Below are 25,662 nucleotides of genomic sequence, written 5' to 3'. Positions count from 1 at the left end.
CTTTCCTCATGTCTGCACGTTGTTGGTGTCGCCACCGGCGCCAACCTTGTGTGAATACTCTGAAAAGCTAATCATTTGCATATCACAGCATCTTCTTCCTGTAGGTTAAATTTCGTGTCTGTAGCACGTCATGTTCGTGGTTTAGCAATTTTAATGGCCAGTAGTGAAACAATGAAATGGATCACAGTATGGCTGTAACCTGAAATGAATAAAGAATACTCTGGGTAGTATCAGATAGACTAGTATGTAGAATTTATTGTAATGTAGTGAGGCTTTTGTGGTGTTTCATAAAGAAATGGACTGAAAGGATAATGTAAGTTGTTTGTTTCAATGTGTGTTTGTGCACTCTTATTTACTGTTAAGTAGCTCTCTGGATTGTGTGTGAAACAGTTTTACAAGTATCAGTGGCCAATATTTATGTGGTTTCACAAGTAAAGAAAACCTATAAACCTTGAAGGGAAAGGTATTGAGGGAGATATGACTATTACACAAAAACTTACACTGGACTGGCAACTAAAATTAGTCTTGAGCAAACCAATTTTCCACAGGATGTGATGACAGCTTATAACACTGTGTCCCTCTTAATAATTCTGGGTGCAATGTGATGTAACAAAGGAAAAACTGACGTTTCGACTTTGCAAAATATAAAATGTCTGTTACTCTTCCTCGAGCTTCTTGTATAATGTGTGAAACTTCCCTTCTGTACCATATGATTATGTTTTTCGAACCTGCACTCTTTTCAGTGTTGTTTTCCATTTTTGTCTATAATCATTCTACAATGCATTTCAAATGGCGGTATCCACATTGGCCATCCGATCTCATCACGTCATGTCATTGCAGCATCAAGGTATCTCCAGAAGAAAGTTTTACTGGTTGACGCCATCCATCAGTTGTTGGTCACGTGACCCCAAGCTTATTTCCTCCTATGCACAGATCTCCATATTTTTCTTTTCGTTATGGTTTTCGTTGTCGGTATCATTTGTTAATATTCGTTATTTCTTATAAACTGTTTTGTTTCGTTATTTCTTTCAATAAATGTTCTAAGATATGACGAAAGATTAATTGAAGCAGTGAGGTAGCACTCTGAATTGCACAACATGAGCCTACATTTATAAAGTGGATTTTTGTACTTACCAGGACCCTATTTAAACTTTACAATGAAATAGATTGCAATATGGCTCCAACTTCAAGTGAAAAAAGTTCTGTGTGTGCAGTCAGATTGATTAGTAGATGGACTTTAATGTTGTCAGGCATTTGTAGCGTTTCATAAAGAAATGAACTGAAACCTTCAGACACTGGAAGTTGTTTGTTTAAATGTGTGTTTGTGCTAGGCTTATTTATTGCTAAGTAGCTCTCTGGATCGTGTGCCAAACAATTTTCCAAGCAATGATTGTCCAATATTTATGTGATTCCACTAGCAAATTACAGCACAAATAAGGCGCTTGAACTATTAAAAACCAAATACAAGGTGTAAAGAAAACCTTTATGTTCTTGAGGGGAAAGGTATTGAGGGAAACGTGACTACTGCAAACAAATTTGCACTGGACAAGCTACTAAACTTAACTGTAAACAAACTACTGGCACCTCGTAACACTGGGTTTCTTTTAGTAATTCTGGGTATAATTCAACGTGACAAAGTTCAACTTTCTAAAATATAAAATGCAGATTCCTCTTCCTCGAGCTCCTTGTTACTGGGCTACGCGAAGGCAAGGGCAATTCACATTGACCGTCACGTCACAACATGTCCCATCCCTGTGAAACTCCACTTCACTACGTTTACATACGACACATATTCCGAAAGAACAAAACCGAATCTCGGAAACTGTACTTTGCTGTCATGTTTTTGGATGTTAATGTCTGAAATGGATTTGCTTGTCGAGTTAAATATGGCGCCTGGAAAACAGCTGGACGCTGGTATACTTTCTGATTTAGTCAGCCTAATCGCTATTTCTCTTCAATTAGACGAAGTGTAAACAGCTCCAGTTTAATATTTCCATTCATTGTTCACTGTACAAAAAGCGACTCCGTCGATATTAGCTGTAAATTTTTAAAAACAAGACGAAACATAACACCTCCAAAATGTTTCAAAGCCAGTTGCGTTTCTATGGGAGCGAAAATACATTGCAGAATTGGTAAACCAGCAACCTTGCAGAAGCATATTTCCTGAATTGGTTTCGAAGTGTTTACATATCCAATGAAAAGTGGAATTGGGAAATTGGTTTACGAAATCCGGTTTTGGGATTCCCAAGTAAACAGGATACTTCTGCACCACGTAATTATATTTTTCGAGCCCTCACTCTTTTTTAAATTGTTTTACACTTCTGTTTTCCTTCTGTAATATACAACCTGCGAACCATTTGAGTCTAATCAGTGTCCTATTCTTACAAACGTACACTGCAGCATCCACATGTATAAGTTACCATGTTGTGTATGTGGACTTCGCACTTAGAAACAGTTGGAAAGCATCTTGCGAGGACCTGAACTACCGCAAAAACAGTTGAGGGAAGCCCTTTGAGTTGGGCTCACTGGTCTTGAATTGACTTGAAGGTCGTGACGTGACGGTCAGTGTGAATACACCTTGACGTGACGGTCCAGTGACGGCCCGCGTGAATTGGCCTTTAAGCTGATGGTCCGTCTAGAATGAATGCACAGGGATTTGACCTTGTTGTTTCCTACTGTTCCGTTGACGTCTAGTGTGAACTGAAATTGGATGTCAACGGAAAGGAACGCGATGTCATCGTCAAATAATGCTCTGCTAATAAGTCTTAAGCGTTCAAATCATAATCGTTGAACGTTTTTTCTCGCGAATCCTTGCGTTTTTCCCTTTACAGTCTCTTTGAATATCACCATTTGGAATTTATTAGGGAATGTTTTGACGTTTCGTTCTGTGGAATCATATAAGAATCGACCTGAATTCTACCTATCGATATACATATACAACGCAAGACAGTAATAGGCGGATGTCGATTGTTAGAAAAAGAAGAGAGAGCAAAGGCAATGTAAACAAAAATATGTCATTAGCACGGTCAGTGTAAAGTTGAGTCCAACATTTATCGTCATTTCTTGTGGGGTTACGAAGAACTGGAGTATAAGATCTTTCAACAATGACGGACATTTTTTCTGTTTTTATTTTATGTTCCGTGTGTCCACGTAGATAGCTGTCAAATGAAATTAATGATGTATATTGAGAAATAGACCTAATTGACAATGTGAGTTCTGAATTAATTTTGTGCAATTTTTTCTGTTGTAGAATATAAGTTGTTAAAGCATTTAAAATTACATTGCAAAATTAATAGTGTTAGTGAACATAAATTGTTGAAGTCTATAAAAATTAAATTGCAATATTTGTAATGTTAGCGGACATTCCTCCTTTTTAATATCGCTGAACCCGCCGCGTATTGATATTGTGCCGACGACTGGTTATTTACATGCATCGTATTGCTCCCGTGTTCGAAGTTGCGGAATGTCATGATTTTAACACCAGTTCCAGAAAAATAAAAGTTTATGGTTGTGAGCAGGCAAGGTCCATTATCAGAACTAAAATGTTTGTGCCACAATATCAGGGGGAAGAAAATTAAGCCTTGGCGAAAGAAAACCGTGGTTTTCATCCTCACCTTTGACACACTAATTACCCTGAATCTATTCATGCAGCATTATTTGCTAATAGGTATGATACCACAGTGAATCACATACATTCGCTAATAATTGTTATAAGTTGTGAAAGATTGCAGTTGCATATTAAGGAACAGCAGCCATCGGAAAATGCGAACTAGCTGAACACAAGTCAGGCTCAGTCCAGCTCCCCATATTTTTCTCTGACAGCCAATAGTATGGAATGAAGATTCTGCTTTGTTTTACTGAAGGAAAAAATATTAAGAAGTTTTGAAGGTTTCTGTAGTATTGCATCCCTCATTGTCTGCTGTGTCGTTAGCTCCAGTCCCGAACAAAACTGTCACAAAGATGAAGAATGTAACACAGTCTCCATGTGATACCTTTAAAAACATCACGTGCATCTGCCTGTGCATTTTGGATTCTGTCACCAAAGGAATATCAAGTAACAAGCAGCTGTCCAGAAGCTTCCATTGAATGGAAGTTGTATGTCCCCATAAGAAGCAACATGCCATTCTCCAATACAAGGAAAAAAACAGCCGAAGAAAATTCTGTACTAATGAGATAATTCTAAAAAATATGCTGCAGACGAGTGGGAGCTTCCTGCGCAGATTGTAATCTTATTTTAGTGTTTCCAGGAGATGTGATTTAAATATACTGACACAGTTGTGCTAAAGTACTTTCAATCTGAATCTCTTTTCCTCCTAGGAGAATTAAGCACATATAAAGTGCCGTGAGTACTGTGCCAGTGCTTGTGCTCAAAGTCAGATTACAAAGCTCTTGAAATAGTAGGCCAACAATGCATTCCAGTTCTCCAGTGGGGCCATTTTGTCTTTGGCCTACTCTTCTGCCCTTATGTTGCCATCAATTTCAGTGGGACTTTGGTAGTGTTTTGCATCCATTGATTGCTTCCTAATACGGACGTGAAATTAATGCCATCCAAACAGGCCGTGAAGGCCCGATCGTACCGACTGCCTGCCATGTTGTCCTCAGCCCTTATGTGTCACTGAATGTGGATACAGGGGGCACGGTACATGGTCAGCACACCGCTCTCTCTGCCGTAGTCAGTTTTTGTAACCATTGCCACTACTTCTCTATCAAGTAGCCTCTCAATTGGCCTCACAAGGGCTGAGTGCACCCCACTATCTAACTGCATTCAGCAGACTTGGACAGTGACCCACCCAAGTGCATTACTGATATGATTTACCAAATCATTAAATTAACATTTCCAAAACTGTGTTATCAGCTTAGAAGAGAAATTGTCCATTTGTGTATCAAGGAATGTTGCATTGCCTGTGAGAGGCTTTTGTATGTTGAGATGTAGAATATCAGCAGAAAACCTGCCAACCTTTCATGAAGCTACAGCAAAATGAAGGGGAGATAATGGCAGCAGTTCATGAATTAAGTCAGGTCCCACCTCACCCACCACCACCACCACCACCACCACTACTCTCCCTCAAAACATCATTTGGGAGTAGTGGTTCAGAAGAGTCTATAGCAGCAGCATATCAATGCAGATTGCTGTTGTACTCAAAGGAGGACTAATTTTAACCTTTCTTGGTGAAGCAGCATTGCAAATACCAGATAATATTTTGTCATGCAGCCTCTGACAGTGCACAAGATCCCATTTTATGGTGTCATATAAACGCAACATTGGGGATGAATGATTGGAATGCAGCTCCATCGGTCCAGAATTGTACAGCTGTCCATTTTCTAAGAGAGGATTAGAACTTTGTACTACAGCCTAATTAAACAATTCCAGGCTGGACATTGCTCGGTATAGTATGTTGCAATTATCTACAAATGAAATCCAGGCAGATTCTTACTGATTATTAAAAAAATGACGTTAGGGGAATTGTCCTGATCCATCATGAGAGGCTATTATAAACCTTTTCTAGGTATGTGGAAGATTCCTTCATTTCTGAAATGAAATGGTGAATTGTAGTGTGTATAATTTCAGAGGCTGTAAATATCACAGGTGGGTCATTCCATGTCAATTCAACCAATTTGAGAAAATGTTCCCGCTGATAGTCTCTGATTTTAGCACACCAATGCTACCAAGTGTGGAACACTCATGTACAAAATTTTGAGTTCCCCTGCCAATTAGTTCCAGAATTATGGCTTGTGAAAGAAGGTGGCGTGACCCGGAAATTGCAACCCACATCTGGCAATCTATCTTCAGACCCAACTTAAGGTCTTAATAATTTTGGAACTATTCTGCAAAGTCCAGTGAAATTTTTACAACCCAGTAACATCCACTTAGAGAACACACTCCATGAATCAAAACACCAACAACATATTTCTGAGGCAAAATAAAAAATTCCAAAATGTGATTTAAAAAAGGTACATATTGTAGGTGCCCTCTATGCCAAATATAATTCACTCAAAAAGGGTACAAATTTTTTTGTGGTAAGCTTAATGTGGCCTAAACACACACAGAACTCATCATGCCCATATCAGTCACACAAACAGTTACATGCACACAAAACTACAAAAATTTGAAAAATTACCTGAAAAACATGGATTTTCGAAGTGTGGTAGCACAAAAGGGACAAGTGGTATCCAAGCCAAATTCACACACTGCATGAGTAGACCATAATATAATATGTGGCAAAATTTCAACTTGTTATTGCAAGGCATTTGTGTACATTAAAAGTTGACAGAGATGTATTTGGTTATGTTCCTTTTAACACGATTTAGCAAGCAATAGTGATGATGCAGACAGCTTGTTTCGGTTAAAGCTGCAGTATTTGTTGGAAACCATTAGGCAACAGAAAGTTAAACAATGGTAGTTTTCAGGGTCAGAATGAGTCATTGTTGGGCAGGAACAACAAAGGAAACAAGCAACAATTACAGGTTACTCATGTTTTTAAGATTCTAGTTCAGACTGGTCAGTACTGTCGTGGAAAGTCAGTATGGAGCCAGAAGAGTGTACTAGTGGTGCTTTTGTGCAAACAAGTTGCAGTATTGGTAGAGCACAAGCATCTGAATGTCATAAAACAACATATGGAACAAAATGTGGCATTCGCTTTGTACTGTATGATCTGGGTGAATCGGACCAAGATTTGTTGCTATGGAGATCCGGGATGCACCCTGTGGGCACAAGAAGCACAGTTTCACGAAACTTAAGCATTTGTTATATCATATGAAAGTGTTTCTGGATAAGTATTCTTTCCTACAAAGAAGTTGTTTTGATCCATTTCGGATTCATAAGAAGACAGTGAAGTGTAGCCTCAGAGAAATTGATATAAAATCAGTATTGAAAGTGAATCGGTGCATGTGACTTAGCATGAAACCAGGACAAAAGTTATGTTCCAGGTGTGTTACACTGCTAAAAAATGAAGAATATTCTGATAATTTACATGACAGTGACGAAGAGTATCAGCCACCTTCAACCACAGCGGATGAGCAATTAAATACTTCAGTGACTGCTCTTGGTTTGTCTCCCATGAAGGCACACAAAGATGGGAAAAAGAGACAGGCCCAGCTATGGTAGAAGAAAACTACAAGAAGCTCAAATGGAATTAAAACACAAAATAGCTGACACACTAATGGTGGAAGAGGGAGAACTATCTGCTCCAAAGGAACAGAAATCATGCCAGAAATGCTCTGATTTGGACAAAATTGTGCATGATTTGAAAGAAAAATGTGCCATATCCACACGCCAGGAAAAAGTAGCTATTCTTATCCTTGCACCTTCCAGCTGGTCTATTGACTACACTGCAAAGGAATTCAATGTTTCTACATATATGGTAAAGCAAGTTAGGAAAATAAAAGCACCCAAGGAGTGCTTCCACAACTTCAGCAGGCTCAGGGTAAGCAATTGAGTTCAGAAATAAAGGTGCTAGTGTCGGAGTTTTATGAAAGTAATGACTACAGTCGAATAATGCCCGGAAAAAAAGACTATGTAACAGTCAAAATGGGAAATGTATGTGTACAGATGGAAAAAAGTCTGTTGCTATGCAAACATATCAGAGCTACATGTAGAATTCAAGGAAAGTATCCCAATACCAAAGTTGGTTTATCATCTTTTTTCAATCTTCGGCCAAAATGGGTTGTGCCTGTAAGTGCAAGGGGCACACACAATGTTTGTGTATGTAAGACCCATCAAAATGCTAAGCTGGTGTTTGCTGCTATAAAGGATTCTGGTCTGGATTACAAAGGCTGCTAGTGTGTGGCATCAGTTCCTACCACTGCATGATACGCAGGTGTGAAAAGTGCCCTGGTAAGGCAAATCTTGCAGAACACATGAATAACAACCTGTATTGTGAACTCCTTATGGATGACGATGAACTTGTTTCTTATAAACGATGGACACACATGGATTGCACAAGTCCTGAAACGAAGTAAAGTACAGCGGAAGATTTTGTTGAAATGTGTTGTCAAAAAAGGGACAAACTGACCACACACAGCTTCACAGCAACAGCACAATCCGCTTATCTCCAGTTTTGTAAGGATAATTTGAAACAAGATGAAATTATAGTAATACTACACTTTTATGAAAATTATGCATTTATAGTTCAAGATGCCATCCAAGGATATCATTAGGACAACAGCCAAGCAACTCTCCAGCCATTTGCAATTTACTATAGAGGTGAATCAGGTGATGTGTCTGCAATGAACCTGTGTGTTTTTAGTGACTGTTTAATTCATGATGCCATTGCAGTTCATGCCCACATTCACACTGTCATCGCATAGGTGAAAAACAAGTTGCCTCACATACATGTTGCCGAATACTTCGGTGATGGGGCAGCTAGTCAGTACAAAAACTGTAAAAATCTCAAAACTATATGCATGCATTACCATGATTTTCAGCTTCACGCAGGTTGGAATTTTTTTGCAACAAGTCATGGTAAAAATATATGTGATGGTATAGGTGCTACCATTAAGCACATGGCATCACGAGCCAGTCTGCAGCACCCTACAGAAGGTCACATTCTAACACCTCTTCGATTATTTACCTGGGTACAGAAAAATATCTCTGGCATACAGTCATTCTATGTTCCAAAAGATGAGGTGAAATCAGTCGAAGAGTTGCTAAAAAGCAGACTAGAACATGTTATAAAACTGTTGCAGGCACAAGGAGCCATCATCACTTCTCTCCAGTGGACTCAGACAATGTGCAGTTGAGCAGACTGTCCGGTTATAACTATAGGTTCATGCGCAACATGTGTCTCCACAGTGTGTCTGACTCTGGATTCAGAAGCAGAAGCAGCAACATACAACCAGGTTGCTGTGTTATTGCTGTTTATGATGACAAATGGTACTTAGGATGTGTTGCAGAGTGCTGTGAAGCAGAAGCTGATGTATTTGTGAACTTCATGGCACCAGCAGGACCAGCAAGATCATTTCATTGGCCATGTTTGACAGACAGGTGTTGGATTCCTTTTGAACATATTCTTATGACGGTTCCAGTTCCTACCACAGTGTCAGGAAGACAGTACAATTTGCCACTCATTGTACAGAGTACAGTAGCTAAAGTGTGGGAGAACTTCTGTTTGAAGCACAATCGACTGGTTTTTAGCAGCTAAGGTGCAGTAAACATCAATGATAAGTTGTGTTAATCTGTCTATATGTTGTTGCTTAGTGATTAAACAGCTGTGGGAGAGGATAAGAAGAGGCAGAACAGTTTACAATATGTTTTTACAAAATTGTGTTGTGGAACAATGGCCACATCACCAAATACATCTGTCAACTTCCATTGTACACAAATGTTTTGCAATAACGTGCTGAAATTTTGAGATATATATCATTATGGTCTACTTATGCAGTGTGTGAATTTGGCTTGGATACCACTTGTCCCTTTTGTGCTACCACACTTCGAAAATCCATGTTTTTCAGGTAATTTTTCAAATTTTTGTATTTTCGTGTGCATGTAACTCAGTTTTTGTGACTGATATGGGCATGATGAGTTGTGTGTGTATTTAGGCCACATTAAGCTTACCACAAAAAAATTTATACCCTTTATGAGTGAATTATATTTGGCATAGAGGGCACCTGCAATATGTACCTTTTAACGTATTACATTTTTTTAATCACATTTTGGAATTTTTTATTTTGCCTCGGAAATATGTTGTTGGTTTTTTTATTCATGGGGTGTGTTCTCTAAATGGATGTTACTGGGTTGTAAAAATTTCACTGGACTGTGTGGAATAGTTCCTAAGTTATAAGACCTGAAGTTGGGTCTGAAGATAGATTGCCAGATGCGGGTTCAAATTTCTGGGTCATGCCACCTTCTTTCACAAGTCATAATTCTGGAACTAATTGGCAGGGGACACTAATACTTTGTACATGAGTGTTCCACACATGGTAGAATTAGTGTAATGAATTTCAGTCAAATCTGAGACTATGAGCTGGAGCCCCGGTTGAACTGACATGGAATGACCCAGGCGTTTTCTTCAACTGAAAAAGCTTATTATATAGCTTGGAGAGAGGACGTCCTGAGTCAGCTTTACATGTAAGCTGTATGTGTAAAACTGAACTAGCATTTTAAAAATATATCCATTCTAAGTGATTCTTCTGTTGTAGATAAGGAATTTTCTTTCAGATAAATATATTAAAGAGAATGGCGTTCCTCAGGGAAATATTGTAAGTGTAACTCTTATTTTAATAAAGACTGTGATTTCTACAATGAAGACCCCGTAAATCACTATTTGTAAATAATTTTTCTACATTTTATGTGTACTCGAGTTTGACCTGTACCGATCAACAGCAGTAACTGCCATTTTAGAGATAGGAGAAGTGGGTAAAAAAATACAAGTTTTAGTTTTTCTTCATAAAGGAAATATTATACATAAGTATTAACCATTATTGTCAGCATTGCAACTTATCACACCCTGCCCCTGCCTTCTTAGCTGAATCAGACATTTCCTTTTATCTACACTCCTGGAAATGGAAAAAAGAACACATTGACACCGGTGTGTCAGACCCACCATACTTGCTCCGGACACTGCGAGAGGGCTGTACAAGCAATGATCACACGCACGGCACAGCGGACACACCAGGAACTGCGGTGTTGGCCGTCGAATGGCGCTAGCTGCGCAGCATTTGTGCACCGCCGCCGTCAGTGTCAGCCAGTTTGCCGTGGCGTACGGAGCTCCATCGCAGTCTTTAACACTGGTAGCATGCTGCGACAGCGTGGACGTGAACCGTATGTGCAGTTGACGGACTTTGAGCGAGGGCGTATAGTGGGCATGCGGGAGGCCGGGTGGACGTACCGCCGAATTGCTCAACACGTGGGGCGTGAGGTCTCCACAGTACATCGATGTTGTCGCCAGTGGTCGGCGGAAGGTGCACGTGCCCGTCGACCTGGGACCGGACCACAGCGACGCACGGATGCACGCCAAGACCGTAGGATCATACGCAGTGCCGTAGGGGACCGCACCGCCACTTCCCAGCAAATTAGGGACACTGTTGCTCCTGGGGTATCGGCGAGGACCATTCGCAACCGTCTCCATGAAGCTGGGCTACGGTCCCGCACACCGTTAGGCCGTCTTCCGCTCACGCCCCAACATCGTGCAGCCCGCCTCCAGTGGTGTCGCGACAGGCGTGAATGGAGGGACGAATGGAGACGTGTCGTCTTCAGCGATGAGAGTCGCTTCTGCCTTGGTGCCAATGATGGTCGTATGCGTGTTTGGCGCCGTGCAGGTGAGCGCCACAATCAGGACTGCATACGACCGAGGCACACAGGGCCAACACCCGGCATCATGGTGTGGGGAGCGATCTCCTACACTGGCCGTACACCACTGGTGATCGTCGAGGGGACACTGAATAGTGCACGGTACATCCAAACCGTCATCGAACCCATCGTTCTACCATTCCTAGACCGGCAAGGGAACTTGCTGTTCCAACAGGACAATGCACGTCCGCATGTATCCCGTGCCACCCAACGTGCTCTAGAAGGTGTAAGTCAACTACCCTGGCCAGCAAGATCTCCGGATCTGTCCCCCATTGAGCATGTTTGGGACTGGATGAAGCGTCGTCTCATGCGGTCTGCACGTCCAGCACGAATGCTGGTCCAACTGAGGCGCCAGGTGGAAATGGCATGGCAAGCCGTTCCACAGGACTACATCCAGCATCTCTACGATCGTCTCCATGGGAGAATAGCAGCCTGCATTGCTGCGAAAGGTGGATATACACTGTACTAGTGCCGACATTGTGCATGCTCTGTTGCCTGTGTCTATGTGCCTGTGGTTCTGTCAGTGTGATCATGTGATGTATCTGACCCCAGGAATGTGTCAATAAAGTTTCCCCTTCCTGGGACAATGAATTCACGGTGTTCTTATTTCAATTTCCAGGAGTGTATATAGGTCAACCACAGCTGACGACACCAAAACACCAACACCTACAACTACGAAAAATAAAATCAAAACCACAACACCTCAGAAACAAATAGACCCAAAAAACAATTATTTACCACCAGCGAATTCTGGTGCTGCAAACTAGGTGGGCCACCCCAAACACGCACGCACACACACACACACACACACACACACACACACACACACACACACACACACACACACACACACACAAACCCGAAAAAAACACAAACTCCCAAACCACCCACTACAAAAATCAAAAACATAACAGTGTTATATTTCATTGTCATGTTCATACCGAACAGCAGAAGCCACACAATAAGTCAAATGTGTTACCATACCACAAACAGCAAAGCTCACTGAAAAAACTTACAATTCTTATGTCCTGAACTAAAAACACTGCCAATGATTTCACACATCCAATACCAAAGCTCAAATGAACGGAATACAACACATTGCATTTATGTCACGGGTGGAATCGGATGCTTCCATTGAAGTGTCCAATTCCAATTATCATAGTTGTAGGTGTTGTTTTTGTGATATCGACAGTGGTAATTGAGCTGTATAGGTCAAGGGAAGTGTCTGATTCCTGTGGATTATTTTATTTATTTTATTTTTTTTTTTAAGTAGAATGTTGTATTTTTTATCATTTTCTGTGTTTTGGGATTGTGGTGTGTTTTTTTTACTGTTATATTTAGCTTGTCCCCACCCTAAAACCCTAAATTTCCCGTGGTTGTCACATTAGTTTGATTGTATTTTTGGAGGGAGACATTTTTGTTTTATTTTCTATGTATATTCGTGTTTGTTGCCATATGTATGTAGTGACATCATAGGCACCATATTGGAGATGCTGAGAATGGCCATTTCCACCATATTCATGATGTCATAGGTCAAAGCAAATGGCTTCTGTAATCCCGCTGAATGGTCTGCATGCCTGAAAGCTGTGAAGAGGAAGCAAGTTTGATTACCAATACTGACACAAATTGGGGGAAGGTTGGAATGGTGTATACTCACTCAACCTTATGAGGTTTGTTGAGGAGATGCTTGGAAGATAAACGGCAGCTCCAGTTTGGGAAAAGCTGACATTAATGACTATAAGGGCAATGTGTTAACCACAAGCCCGTTCATAGCAATGCCCAGTTATGTCTTAGGTAGAGGATAACACAGAGGTCAGTTGACGGTGCATGGTCATCAAGACCTGATTGCTAAGTTATTTAGTTTTTCTCCCAGAGTTGTTTATAGGATTTTCTGCTCTAGATTTTAAAATTTGCATGAGAAACACATGTTTCAAAGAGCTGAGGGAGGAGCACTAAGAACCTTAAAAATCCATAAGTGCCTCAGTGGTGAAACATTGGGTGCAGATAGCTTCTAAGAGTTGCATTTTTTTTTAAATAAAACATTTGTTTAGTCCCACTTAGGATATGGCTGAGTGATTTGCAGGTCTGTTTGACAGAGCTGCATGGAGATGCTGGACACTGTCACCGTAAGAGCAAAGATTGGAACATGCAGCTTACAGGGCAAGCACCATTTCCAGCTTTTGCGCAGAGGCTTTCTGCTAGAAACTTTTCTTTTTTGTGGTTCGATGCTTTGCAAAGTGCAATCAACACCAGTCATCACTGTTCATCAAGTTGAACAAATGGTCATTGCTTAGAGAACAACCACCTGGTTGTTTCTGATCTGGACAAAGGAACATCCTGACAGTGCATTGGAAATTAAAATGTTTTAAAATCTGGTTCTTAACAAGAATTAGGAAATTTTTAAATTGATGAACTGCAATGTTAGAAGCCTTTTTCTGCTTTTTATATCTTTCAAATAGATGTTTGTTTCCATTTCAGAAGAGCATTTTGACGTAACGGTGCATTTAAACAAGGCCTGAAGGATATTGTGATTTGGTCATTTTTTTCCTGATCATGTCTTTAAGCTAAATTTACTTCTACATCAAACTCCCCAAGCCACATAATGGCCTGTGAGACTTTGTAATACGTTGTCTGACTCTTCCCGGAAAGTGCTCTCTCAACATTCCAGTAGGAAATCACTCTGTGATATCTCAGTACTGCTCTTGCACCAACTAAACTATCACATGATGAAATCCACTGGATCTTCTCTCTCTCTCTCTCTCTCTCTCTCTCTCTCTCTCTCTCTCTCTCTCATTAGTACTATCTTGTAAGGACCCCACACTGAAGAACAGTACTCAAGAATTGGCCAAACAAGCACCTTATAAGCCACTTCCTTCATGGATGAGTTACATTTCTGTAAGATTCTTCCTGTGAATCTCAATCTGGTGATTGTTTTTCGTACTGTATTTTTATGTAGTCCTTCCACTTAATATTGCTCTGGATAGTTACTCCTGGATATTTTATGGTAGGTACTGTTTCCACCAGTTTCCCACTAATGATTTAGTTCTACAGCAGTAACTTTCTTTTCCCATGTATGCACAATATGTTACATTTACTTATGTTCAGTGTCAACTGCCAGAGCCAGCACCATCATCAATCCTCTGCAGGTCAGCCTGAAAATCAATACTGTCTTCTGACATAGCTACTTTATTATAGAAAACTGCATCTTCATTGAACAGTCTTAAAGAGCATCCAACACTTTCTTCTAGAAAGTAAATAGTAATGGTCCTATCACACTTCCTTGTGGTACTCTAGAAATTACCTTTACATCTCTAATTTCATTCCATGTTGAGTTCTGCCAGCAAGGAAGTCTTGAATCCAGTCCAAATTTGATCCGATACTCAATGAGCTTTCTTTTCCCCACTGAACGACAGTGTGGGACAATGTCAGATGCCTCCTGAAGTCGAGGAACATGGCATCAACCTGAGTGCCATTGCCTACAGCACTGTGGTTTTCGTGAAGGAACAGAGGAAGCTGAGTTTCGCAAGATCTCTGTCATAATTCTTGAGCGTAAAACATGTTCCATAATTGTACAACAGATTGACAGCAACAATATAGGTCGATATTTGTGTGCATCTATCCTGCAGCCATTCTTGAAAACGAGAATGACCTGCATTTCTTTCCAGTCACAAGGTGCCCCTCACTGCTCGAGCTGTCTACAATAAACTGCTGCTAGAAGAGGAGCAATTTCTTTTGCATAATCTTTTTATACTCTTATGGGTATCTCATCTGGCCTTTATGCCTTTCCACTACGAAAAATTTGTACATGGTATTGTATTCCACGATTGTTTATCTCAATATCTACCGTTTTCACATTAGTAGGATGATTGAAAGGAGGGACTCTGTTATGATCTTCTGTAGTGAAACAGTTTCGGAAGACTGGATTCGGTATTTCGCCCTTCTCTGTGTGATCTTCTGTTTCAGCGCCCGTATTGTCTGTGAATTAATGAATAGATGATTTAAAACCACTTACTGATTGTACTTAAGGCCTAAACCTCTTAGCATTTTTACCGAGTGAGGTGGCGCAGTGGCTAGCACACTGGACTCGCATTCGGGAGGATGACTGTTCAATCCCGTGTCTGGCCATCCTGATTTAGGTTTTCTGTGATTTCCCTAAATCGCTCCATGCAAATGCCGGGATAGTTCCTTTGAAAGGGCATGGCCGACTTCCTTCCCCGTCCCTCCCTAATCCAATGAGACTGATGACCTCACTGTCTGGCCTCCTCCCCCAAACAACCCAACCCAACCCTCTTAGCATTTTAACTCAGATTGGTTGACAAAATTTTACTTTTGAGGCCACTGAACACTTCTCTTTATGCTCATGTTCGCTTTGTTCAGCTTTTGTTTATCAGCTAAGTTTGGACTTCTCTTGAATCTGAGGTGAAGCTCTTTTTGTTTACGGAGCAATTTTCTAACGCAGCTGTTAAACCACAATGGGTCTTTCCTCTCCCTTAGGACTTTGCTTGGAACATACTTATCTAAGGCATATTGATCAATGCTTTTGAATTTTTTTCCATTTGTGCTGCTCATCTTTGTCATGGATCACTGAATGTTTGGTGCTGACTACTCAGATATTCTGCAAATTGTATCCTATCACTCTTTATTAATTAAAAATATCATCCTATGTGTCTTAACATTCCGTGTAAAACCCTTAATCATAGTTACTATCATAGTACCTTCCTCTGTGTTAGCTGCTTTGATAAGTCCACGACTGTCTGTTGCTTGGGGGGGGGGGGGAGGGTGGTTTCTAAGACGTTATGTTCATGAGTTGGTTCTCTAAATATCTGCTCAAAGCATCTGTTACTTCGAGCCCAGTTTACTGGTCTTGATACAGAAATGTTTGTGATTCGCTGACTGTCTTACAAACTGTCATGTGTATGTATCAAGAAGAGAAAATTGTCCAGGGCATTCTTCTTTGTATGCAATGTCTAATGTAGTAGGTATGCATCTGGTGATTACCAGCCTGTATGCCCTTACATACAGTCATTTTTTGGGACTGGTGTGTGTGTCAGTGGACAAGAGTTATAAAATTGACTACAAGATTATATTAGATTCAGTTTCTATTCCATAGATCCAAAAATGAGATGATTCTTGTGGGTGTAGAACAAATCAGAAAGTACAATAACATGAAACATTTGGATATAATACTCACTGATCTGATCATTTTTCAGATTGTAAAAATAGGTGAATACAATACAGTAAACTGGAATTGCTAATATGTCAGAATGAAACATAGTTACACACTTGTAATAAATTTATCATATCCAGACACATAATCTTGACTTTTGTGATCAAATACTGTCAAAACTGAAATCTAATAGATATTTTTACTTAAGCTGGTCTAACAGCCCCGGTTAAGATATTCATCTACAGGGTAGAAAGAGTTGCATATGAAAAAGTCTTTCAAACTCTGTTTAAAATGTGCTTTATCTGAAACCAATTTTTTAATAGCTGCTAGCAATTTATTGAAAATGTGTGTTCCTGAATGTTGGACCCCTTTTTGGACCAAGGTAAGTGATTTTCGAGCTTTATGTAGATTGTTTTTATTCCTAATATTGATACTACATATTGAGCTATTGGCTGGAAATAGAGACATATTACTTGCAACAAATTTCATTAAGGAATGGATATACTGAGAACCAGTGGTTAGAATACCAAGTTCCTGGAACAGGTGTCTACACGATGATCTTGAATTTACACCACAAATGGGTCTTATTACATGCTTTTGCAAGCTAAAAACTTTTGCTCGGTTTGATGAGTTATCTCAGAATATGATCCCAAGTGACACAATAGAATGAAAATAAGCTAAGTACGCAAGTTTTTTTATATTTATATTTCCTACATCTGACATAATCCTCACTGCAAATATGGACTTTTTTTAGGAGCTTCAGCATTTCTGTGGTATACCCTTCCCAACTGAATTTATTATTTGCATGTCTTTGTACATTATACGCATGCTGGAACAAAATCTCTTACAGGTAAGATAGGTAAGACTCAAACCATTTTGCAGCACTTCTGGTGACATCATAATATTCTAATTTACTTAAGAGAATGCTGTGATTCGCACAGTCACGTACATTCTCACTGCACGTGTTAATAGCCTTCTCTATATTGGAACCCTTAACAAACCCAAACTCTGACTTGGATAGCACATTATTTGCAGTCAGATGCTTAAGGAGCTGTGGCTTCAACAGCTGCCACACGTTACATACCGAGAAGTCCCTTCCGTACAGTCTAGCCATCCATTTTCATTGCATCTGCAGTGACAAGGGGTCCCTCTTGAAATATACCAAGGGTCTCAGGGAGGCCTTCATAGAGTGTAATTATCCTCCCGACCTTGTACAAAAGCAAATCTCCCATGCCTTATCTTTCCAGTCTTCCACCACCTCCCAAAGTCTCGCCGTGCAGCCACCAAGGAGCATTCCCCTCGTAACCCAGTACCAGCTAGGACTGGAGCAACTGAATTACATTCTCCACTAAGGTTTCGACTACTTCTCGTCATGCCCTGAAATGAGAAATGTCCTGCCCACTATCCTTCCCACCCCTCCCACAGTGGTATTCCACTGTCCACCAAACCTACACAATATATTCGTCCATCCCTACACAACCCCTGCTCCCAATCCCTTACCTCATATCTCATATAGCAGACCTAGGTGCAAGACCTGTCCCACATATCCTCCCACCACCGCCACCACCACCTACCCCAGTCCGGTTACAAAACATCACCTATCCCAACAAAAGCAGGGCTACCTGTGAAACCAGTCATGTAATCTACAAGCTAAGCTGCAACCACTGTGCTGCTTTCTATGTGGACATGACAACCAACAAGATGTCTGTCTGCATGAATGGCCACCGACAAACTGTTGCTGAGCATGCTGCCCAAAACGACATCCTTCATTTCAGTGACTGCTTCACAGCCTGTGCCATGCGGATCCTTCCCACCAACACCAGTTTTTCTGAAGTCTTCAGGTGAGAACTCTCCCTGCAGTAGATCCTAAGTTCCCGTAACCCTCCTGGCCTCAATCTCCGTTAGTCATTTTTCTCAACCATCCAGCCCCTTTCCTGTTCCCATGCCAGCACTACACAGCCCTCATTCCACCAACACACTCAGTCTTTTTACTTCTCTCCTTTTCTAACCCCCCCCCAACTCTCCCCTGCCCTCCATCTAACCTCCCGACTGCACCTAGCTGCCCTACGCTCTCTCCACCTCGTCCTTGCACGCTCCTCAGCAGTACTTCACTGTCCCCCACCTCTACTCTTCTATCCCTCCACTTCCCTGCCTCTGCCTCCCCATTGCCCCCCACTCTATTGCCACTCTCATCATGCACTGCTGCTGTTGCTCACAGTGTGGCTTCAGCTGCTGGAGGCTTGCAGTCGTGTGTGCGAGTGTATACCTGTCCTTTTTTCCCCCTAAGGTAAGTCTTTCCGCTCCCGGGATTGGAATGACTCCTTACCCTCTCCCTTAAAACCCACTTCCTTTCGTCTTCCCCTCTCCTTCCCTCTTTCCTGATGAGGCAACAGTTTGTTGCGAAAGCTTGAATTTTGTGTGTGTGTTTGTGTTTGTTTGTGTGTCTATCGACCTGCCAGCGCTTTTGTTCGGTAAGTCACCTCATCTTTGTTTTTTTTATATATATATATATATATATATATATAGTGCCTATCACGACTTAGCATCTTCGCTATATGGTGAGTAGCAACTTTCCTTCTCTCGTATTTACACTTCAGTTTATTTGGTTTTTGTCCATCCAGTAATTGTCTTCAACTATTCTAAAATACAAAATCTCATTAGTTAATTCTATAGTTACATTGCTAATTTGCACTCCTTTCCTCCCAGCATGTTGATTATATATTATATTGAGAGCTTGAGGCTTTTGTCATTTTTGGGTATCGGTACTGATCACAGACAAACACCACACTGAAAATGTCATTGGACATTCATCTAGTCTGTGATTTATACCTATCGTTTTTGGTTATATGTTGTTGGATTTTACTGTAGTCATCTGAACCAAGAGAAGGGCTGATGATTTCATAATTAGTTAATAGGTTTAAATTTTGTTTTTAGAGTTTGATCAAGATGGTTGAAGCTGGACTGATGTTTGAAGATAATTTGGATGACCATCTTGAACAAAATCTCCAGGCAGATGTTGTTCAAGAAGTGCTCAAAACTGGAACTGACCTCCGGCAGTATTCAAAACAGATTGAAAGGAAGTTGAAAGACGCTGAAAACAAATCAATTCAGGATTATATAAAAGAGAGTCAGAACATTGCTAGTCTTCATAATCAAATATCAGCATGTGATAATATATTAGAGGTAAGTCCACTTTGCTGTATCGTGCAACTAATACTACAAAAATACATGAATGTTGTGACATGCTGACAAGAGTTAAGTTACGTTTAGTCATATGGATAAAAAGGAATATTCAGTATGAGTTGTTTGTCGGCTTTGACCAGTGACATAGGAAACGTGACAAATGCCATAAACAGCATGGCAATTGTAATGTGATATCAGTGGTGATTTTTTATTTTTATTCCCCCCCTCCCAAGTGGTCTAAGCTACAGACCAGTCAACCACTTGACGTCACAACAGCCATTAACAAAGTTGATGACTCGTATCAGATATTCCTCTTGACCCAGTCATGTTTGTATGGGGCAGTCACAGTGAAACTATAATGTTAAGAAACCTGAGGCAACATAATATAGTGGAATATCTATGTTGTTACAATGAATTTCATTCAAACTGCGCAAATTATAGAGAAACCCACATGACATATTTATTTAAAATGTTTGCAGACAATAAGTAACAATTGGAGTAGTGCGAGGTTGTCCATAAAATAAAGTTGTTCACTGTTACATAGAAAGGGCATTATGACTCAGTGCTTGCAATAACTGACTGAAAGACTGGGTTGGGAAGATAATTTTGTAGAAAGTGTTTCTATTCAAACATTTATCCCATGAAAAAAGCTCAAAATGCTCACCTAGTATGAAAATCGTAACACATATTGCCTCAGTTAGTTTTTGGTACTCCTCTTGAAAATTAGTTATAAATTTGAAAACTCTTAATGTTTTGACGTACAGAATTCATAGACTTTAATTCGTTTGAGTATATCATGAGTTAATACACTGCTCTGCAAACCTTAACGATGTGATAGATAAAATAATATAACATATTAACAACTCAGTAGAAATGAATGAAAGGACAAGATAGATAAAGTAATAAAACATATTAACAACTCAATGGAAAAGATTGAAAGTGCAGGAATATGTTGCCAGAGATATCCCAGTTAGGCATGGAAAACCAGGCATCACTTGGTGTGAAGGTAGTGTGACTATAGCACCAGATGGGACTGCTCCCACAACACAAGGCTGTTGAAGAAATGGGAAAAGACAATGTGTGTCAGTGAGCAGTTACAATGCACTATGGTGGTGTTCTTTACAACATAACTTGGAGGCAACATTTGGATATCTTCATGTGAGGAAGGATCAACAGGAAAATGGAAAAAGGACGAAGTGTGATGACTGTAGCCCAAGAGCATTGTTACACATGTGGGGAGCATTCAGAACTTCAGGCACTGCTCCCCGAAGAAGAGGAGGTAGTCGATCAGGGTCAACTACAGGAGCAGATGGCCACTACATTGCTCAACCCAGGTATAAAGGGACCCACATGAAACGGTGGGTGCAGTTAACAGGACTGCAATGCACACAATCTCGTGCTTCACAGTAGCAAAGCAACTGCAAGGGGGTCGTCTCTTTGCTGGACATCTGCAATGTTGTGTTCTGTTGACACCTGCACAGTTGGTCACACTATTTACGACAGTGCCAAGAGCATAGGGGCCAGGCCTATGAGATGTGGGGTCACTTGTGTTTCTCAGATGAAAGCAGACTAACTCTGAGTAGCGATTCTGGATACACATTTGTGTGGCAAGAGGTGGATCCAGGAATGTTGTCAAACTTGAGATTTCTTTTGTGGTCCAGGTGTTGTGGTGTGAGGCATAATGTTGCATGGGCTTACTGGCCTCAAGATCTTTGAACACTTGACTCTTAATGGTCGATGCTATTGAGATACTGTACTCCTTCCCCATGTGTGTCTTTTCAAGGGTGCATTCAGCTCTGACTTTTTTTTGGGGTAACAGTGTGTGACCTTGTTGAATGGCGCATGTGGAGAAGCTCTTGGAACTATAGGATATTTGGCGAATGAGTTGGCCTGCCAGTCCCCCCCTCCCCAACTTAAATCCCATAGAGCATGTGTGAGATGCTTTGGGGAGACATATTACAGCAAGTCCATCCACATGCACTAACGACCACCCAGCAGTCATAAACCACACTGGTAGGGGAATGGAACTCCCTTCCACACAAAATTCTTCTAAACTTTGTTACCAGCTTGGAAGCTGCAGAGCATGCATTGCTGTCCATGGTGATCACACATATTATTAAGAACTATGTCACTTCTTGTGTAGTGGCCAGGAGATCATTGTGAAGTACAGTGAGTTCTGTGTGATTATTATCTTTGAATGAAAGTCTTATTTCTGTTTGTCTCTGTGTGTGTTTATTTCACTTACCTTCCGTACTATACCGTAGCAATTCTTTCTACGTACGGTCCCTGTTTCATCAATCCATGTTACTTGGCCTTGACACATCATCCAAAAGTTGTTTTGTCATTAAGTTGTGCACAGCAGTGTAGTTTACATAAAGCCTGTAACTTTCATTATTAAAAGCTCATCAAATAACTGTGAAGAAATGTCTGTTATTCTGAGTGTTACTAGAACTATTGAGAATATGAATCAAGTACTGTAAAAAAAGTTCAACAGCTGTAGTGGGAATCATGATACACAGTGTGAACTGAAACAAAATTAATTGTTAGGAAATCAAAGGTAGTATCAAAAAATACAGTATATAGTTCGAGTGGAGATAATGATACGGTACATACTTATCAATATATGTACTTGCAGTAGTCAATTGAAAAGGATTTGATGAGAACAACTTATATTTATACATTCCAGACTAAGTCAGTACAGTATGTTAGTTGTGATGGATCCTTGCATAAACCCAAGTTGTGTGCTAATATCTCAAATCCACACCTGACACGACATCAAGGATGTGATCATGGGGCTTTGAAGTGCTGAGCCCATCTACACAATTAGTCCGAGCCACTTTCCCATATATGGCAGAGAGTACCATTCATGAATGGCATATGGCATGTGGGGAAATTCAGAAAGCCTCCACATCAGCACAAGTTTCTCTATTTTACTATCACAGTCATTTCACAAGATGAATGTGGAATACACAGTGAATTCCGTGATTTTGCATTACAAAAAATGAGCATTAACATGCAACAGTGGCACCCACTGTTCGCTTAACAAGAGTGAATGGAAAAAAGAAACTATTAAGTCTGGATGATGTTGCGACTGTGAAAAGCAAGTATATTTGGGTCAAGTGGGATTTGCAGTACTAATGGTATTGGCTGCTGTGATGTCTCTTGTTGGTGTACATTTTGAATTGCATCTCTTTGTAGCACCATTTGTTGTGATATTTTCATTGGTTTCAAGACAAATTTCATTACCTTTTTAATTTTTGCTCTGTATGAGTCTGCTTCTACAGCTCAGTGGTCAGTGGATCTGGCTGCTATGTAGAGGGCCCGTGTTCACTCCCATGTTACTGGCAGGTATTTTTTGTCAATGAGAGGACTGGCAAAGGATGCACTCAGCCTCCTGAGGCCAATTGAGGAGTTACTTAAATGAAAACTAGCAGCTCCGAGGTCACGAAAGCTAACAATGGCTGGAAGAACGCTGTACTGGCCCCACGCCCCTCCACGCCATGTCCAGTGATTCCATTGGCAGAGGATGACACTGCAGTCAGTCAGTGCAGAGCTTTGCTTGCCTTCATTTCGCATGTGTATGATAAACAAAACACTATCTCTCCTGTTTCAGGAGCAATTATTTATTTGATTTATCAATCTTTTTTCTTTACATTTTTATTTAAGTTTCTATTTTTGTTTAATTCGTAACTTTTTTGTGGTCCCCAGTACAGCTGTAATGCATCTTTTATGATATTAATTTAATTTTCTCTCCAATAAATAGTTTAAGTTCTTCTTGTTGTAACTATTGAAATTTACTTCATAGCTTAAGTATTTTATGAAACTAGCTATGACTTATTTACTTTAAAAATTTTTTATGTGATTATTCAACTTCTCCCGGCGTATTTCTTGCTCGAACAGTCCATGGGTGTACTGCCGGTCCATAGTATCCAACGGGCACAATATTTCAGCGATCAGACACGTTGCCATCGTCAGGTGCGCTGACAAACTGAGCTCCTGAGGGCAAGCGGCCGTCCTAAATCCCCTTCCCCCGCGAGGCATTCTCTCCGCGGTCTGCGGCCGCGCGTCGGCGGTCGCTGAGAGGCTGGCGTCGGCGTCTGTGGTGCCTCGTCCGCACTGGTCGCTTGTTTGTTTTCTGGGACAGCATCATTAGAGAGGCTATCGAAATTCGTACCAGGAACAGACTCAACAAAGATTGTGGCTATAACCTCAGCAAGGCATGGGAACCAGCACTGAGTCTAATTGAAAAGAGACTCAGCAAAGAAAACGAACTAGTGACCAGGGCGGACGAGGCAGTTACACTGACTCCACCACAGACGCCAACGCCAGCCTCTCAGCGACCGACGACGCGCGGCTGCAGGCACGGACCGCGGGAAGAACGCCTAACGGGGGAAGGGGTTTAGGACAGCTGCCCGCCCTCAGGAGCTCAGTTCGTTAGCACACCTAACGATGGCGACATGTCTGATTGCCTAAATATTGTGCCCGTTGGACACTATGGACCGGCAGTACACCCGTGGACTGTTCAAGCAAAAAATTTTTAGTTCATATCTTTCAAAGAAATATTTCTCTTATTTATATATCGTCAGAACTAATTTGAAATGTTGTTTTCTGTACATTGTAAATTCTTGTAATCAAGACTGTTTGTGATATTTGTGTTTCTAAATCTTCCAATGTTATGACGTAGTGACTACATAGTTTATATCGTTTGTCACATTCACTACATCACTGGTCGAAGCCAGTGATTAGTGTTGTAATTTTCTCTTAATCTATTCATCTGAGAAGCAAACTCTTTTCATGTTAAATGAACTTTGTTTCATGTTGAAAAAGAAAAAAAAATTAGAAGACTTACTATTTTGTATTAACTAATTTATTGTGTAAAACATTTTCATGTTGAACATCTTTCACTGTCTGCTGAACAATGAAAGTCCTGTAACACTCTTTTGTGGCGCATGCTGCTTACAGATTTGATGATTTATCTCATTTAAGAATGATGTTTTCAATTCTGTTTGCTAGGAGATGATTAATCCATTCACAGAGTTGACCCATTATTCTGTAAGCTTGTGTTTTGTTCACTAGGCTAAAGTGCGCAACTATATCAAATGCCTTACATAAAATAAGGAACATGACTTCAAGCTGGGTGCTTCTACCTACTCTTTTCTGGATATTCTGCACAACGTCTTTACAGAACATTTGATGATTTTGTGATGACTTCCCTGCTTTCTTTATTTCTTCGTTTGTTGTTCTCGGTGTTGAATTACTGGCTGAAAAAATAGGGGTTGTAAGTGCAACTACTGTCTACTGTAAATGATGTAGCCGACAGAGGCACAGTTGCGTTTCACAGTCTTTTACTTTCATTGTTCACAACCCCCCAACAGTTATAAATGGCCAGTGCACTATTGTTTAACTTTCAATAAGCCTCATTAATAGTTTGCAGACGAACATCCACATACTGCTAAAATAGTTTACTGATGAACATTTACAAGCCGTATAAACCTAACCACAGAGTTCAAACAAACGGCCTAATTGTGTAGCACTTATTTCACTGTTAATTTGATGCATTGTTGTCGTTCTAACCAGCACTGGTTCCTTGTCTGAAACTTGGCTGTGGGCTGACTGTCTCAGGACAAAAAATCGGGCCCTTATATATCCTCAAAATAGTAGATGCTGAAACTTCACATTGTTCAAAGTTTAATTTACAGAAATTACAATTAAAACTTAACTCGTTGTTGTTGTCTTCAGTCCAGAGACTGGTTTGATGCAGCTCTCCATGCTACTCTATCCTGTGCAAGCTTCTTCATCTCCCAGTATGTACTGCAACCTACAGCCTTCTGAATCAGTTTAGTGTATTCATCTCTTGGTCTCCTCCTACGATTTTTACCCTCCACACTGCCCTCCAATACTAAATTGGTGATCCCTTGGTGCCTCAGAATATGCCCTACCAATCGATCCCTTCTTCTAGTCAAGTTGTGCCACAAATTTCTCTTCTCCCCAATCCTGTTCAATACCTCCTCATTAGTTATGTGAT

The 25,662-nt window shown here is 40.6% G+C and overlaps 1 protein-coding gene across 1 annotated transcript in view; it reads left to right on the top strand.

The window, feature by feature from the left end:
* Nucleotides 1-2,963: 2,963 nt before the first annotated feature.
* The window catches only part of LOC124615675 (vacuolar protein sorting-associated protein 52 homolog), a 112,150-nt gene continuing 89,451 nt past the window's right edge, over nucleotides 2,964-25,662 (top strand). Inside the window, exons 1-2 of the mRNA XM_047143703.1 lie at nucleotides 2,964-3,209; nucleotides 19,389-19,637. Of these exons, the coding sequence (XP_046999659.1) occupies nucleotides 19,401-19,637 (237 nt within the window). The 5' untranslated portion in view covers nucleotides 2,964-3,209; nucleotides 19,389-19,400. The remainder of the gene's footprint in view (nucleotides 3,210-19,388; nucleotides 19,638-25,662) is intronic.

The sequence above is a fragment of the Schistocerca americana genome, chromosome 5, assembly GCF_021461395.2.
Source record: "Schistocerca americana isolate TAMUIC-IGC-003095 chromosome 5, iqSchAmer2.1, whole genome shotgun sequence".
Taxonomy (NCBI): Eukaryota; Metazoa; Arthropoda; class Insecta; order Orthoptera; family Acrididae; genus Schistocerca; species Schistocerca americana.
The sequence above is the reverse complement of the archived record's forward strand: the minus strand, read 5'-3'. Positions and strand labels throughout refer to the sequence as shown.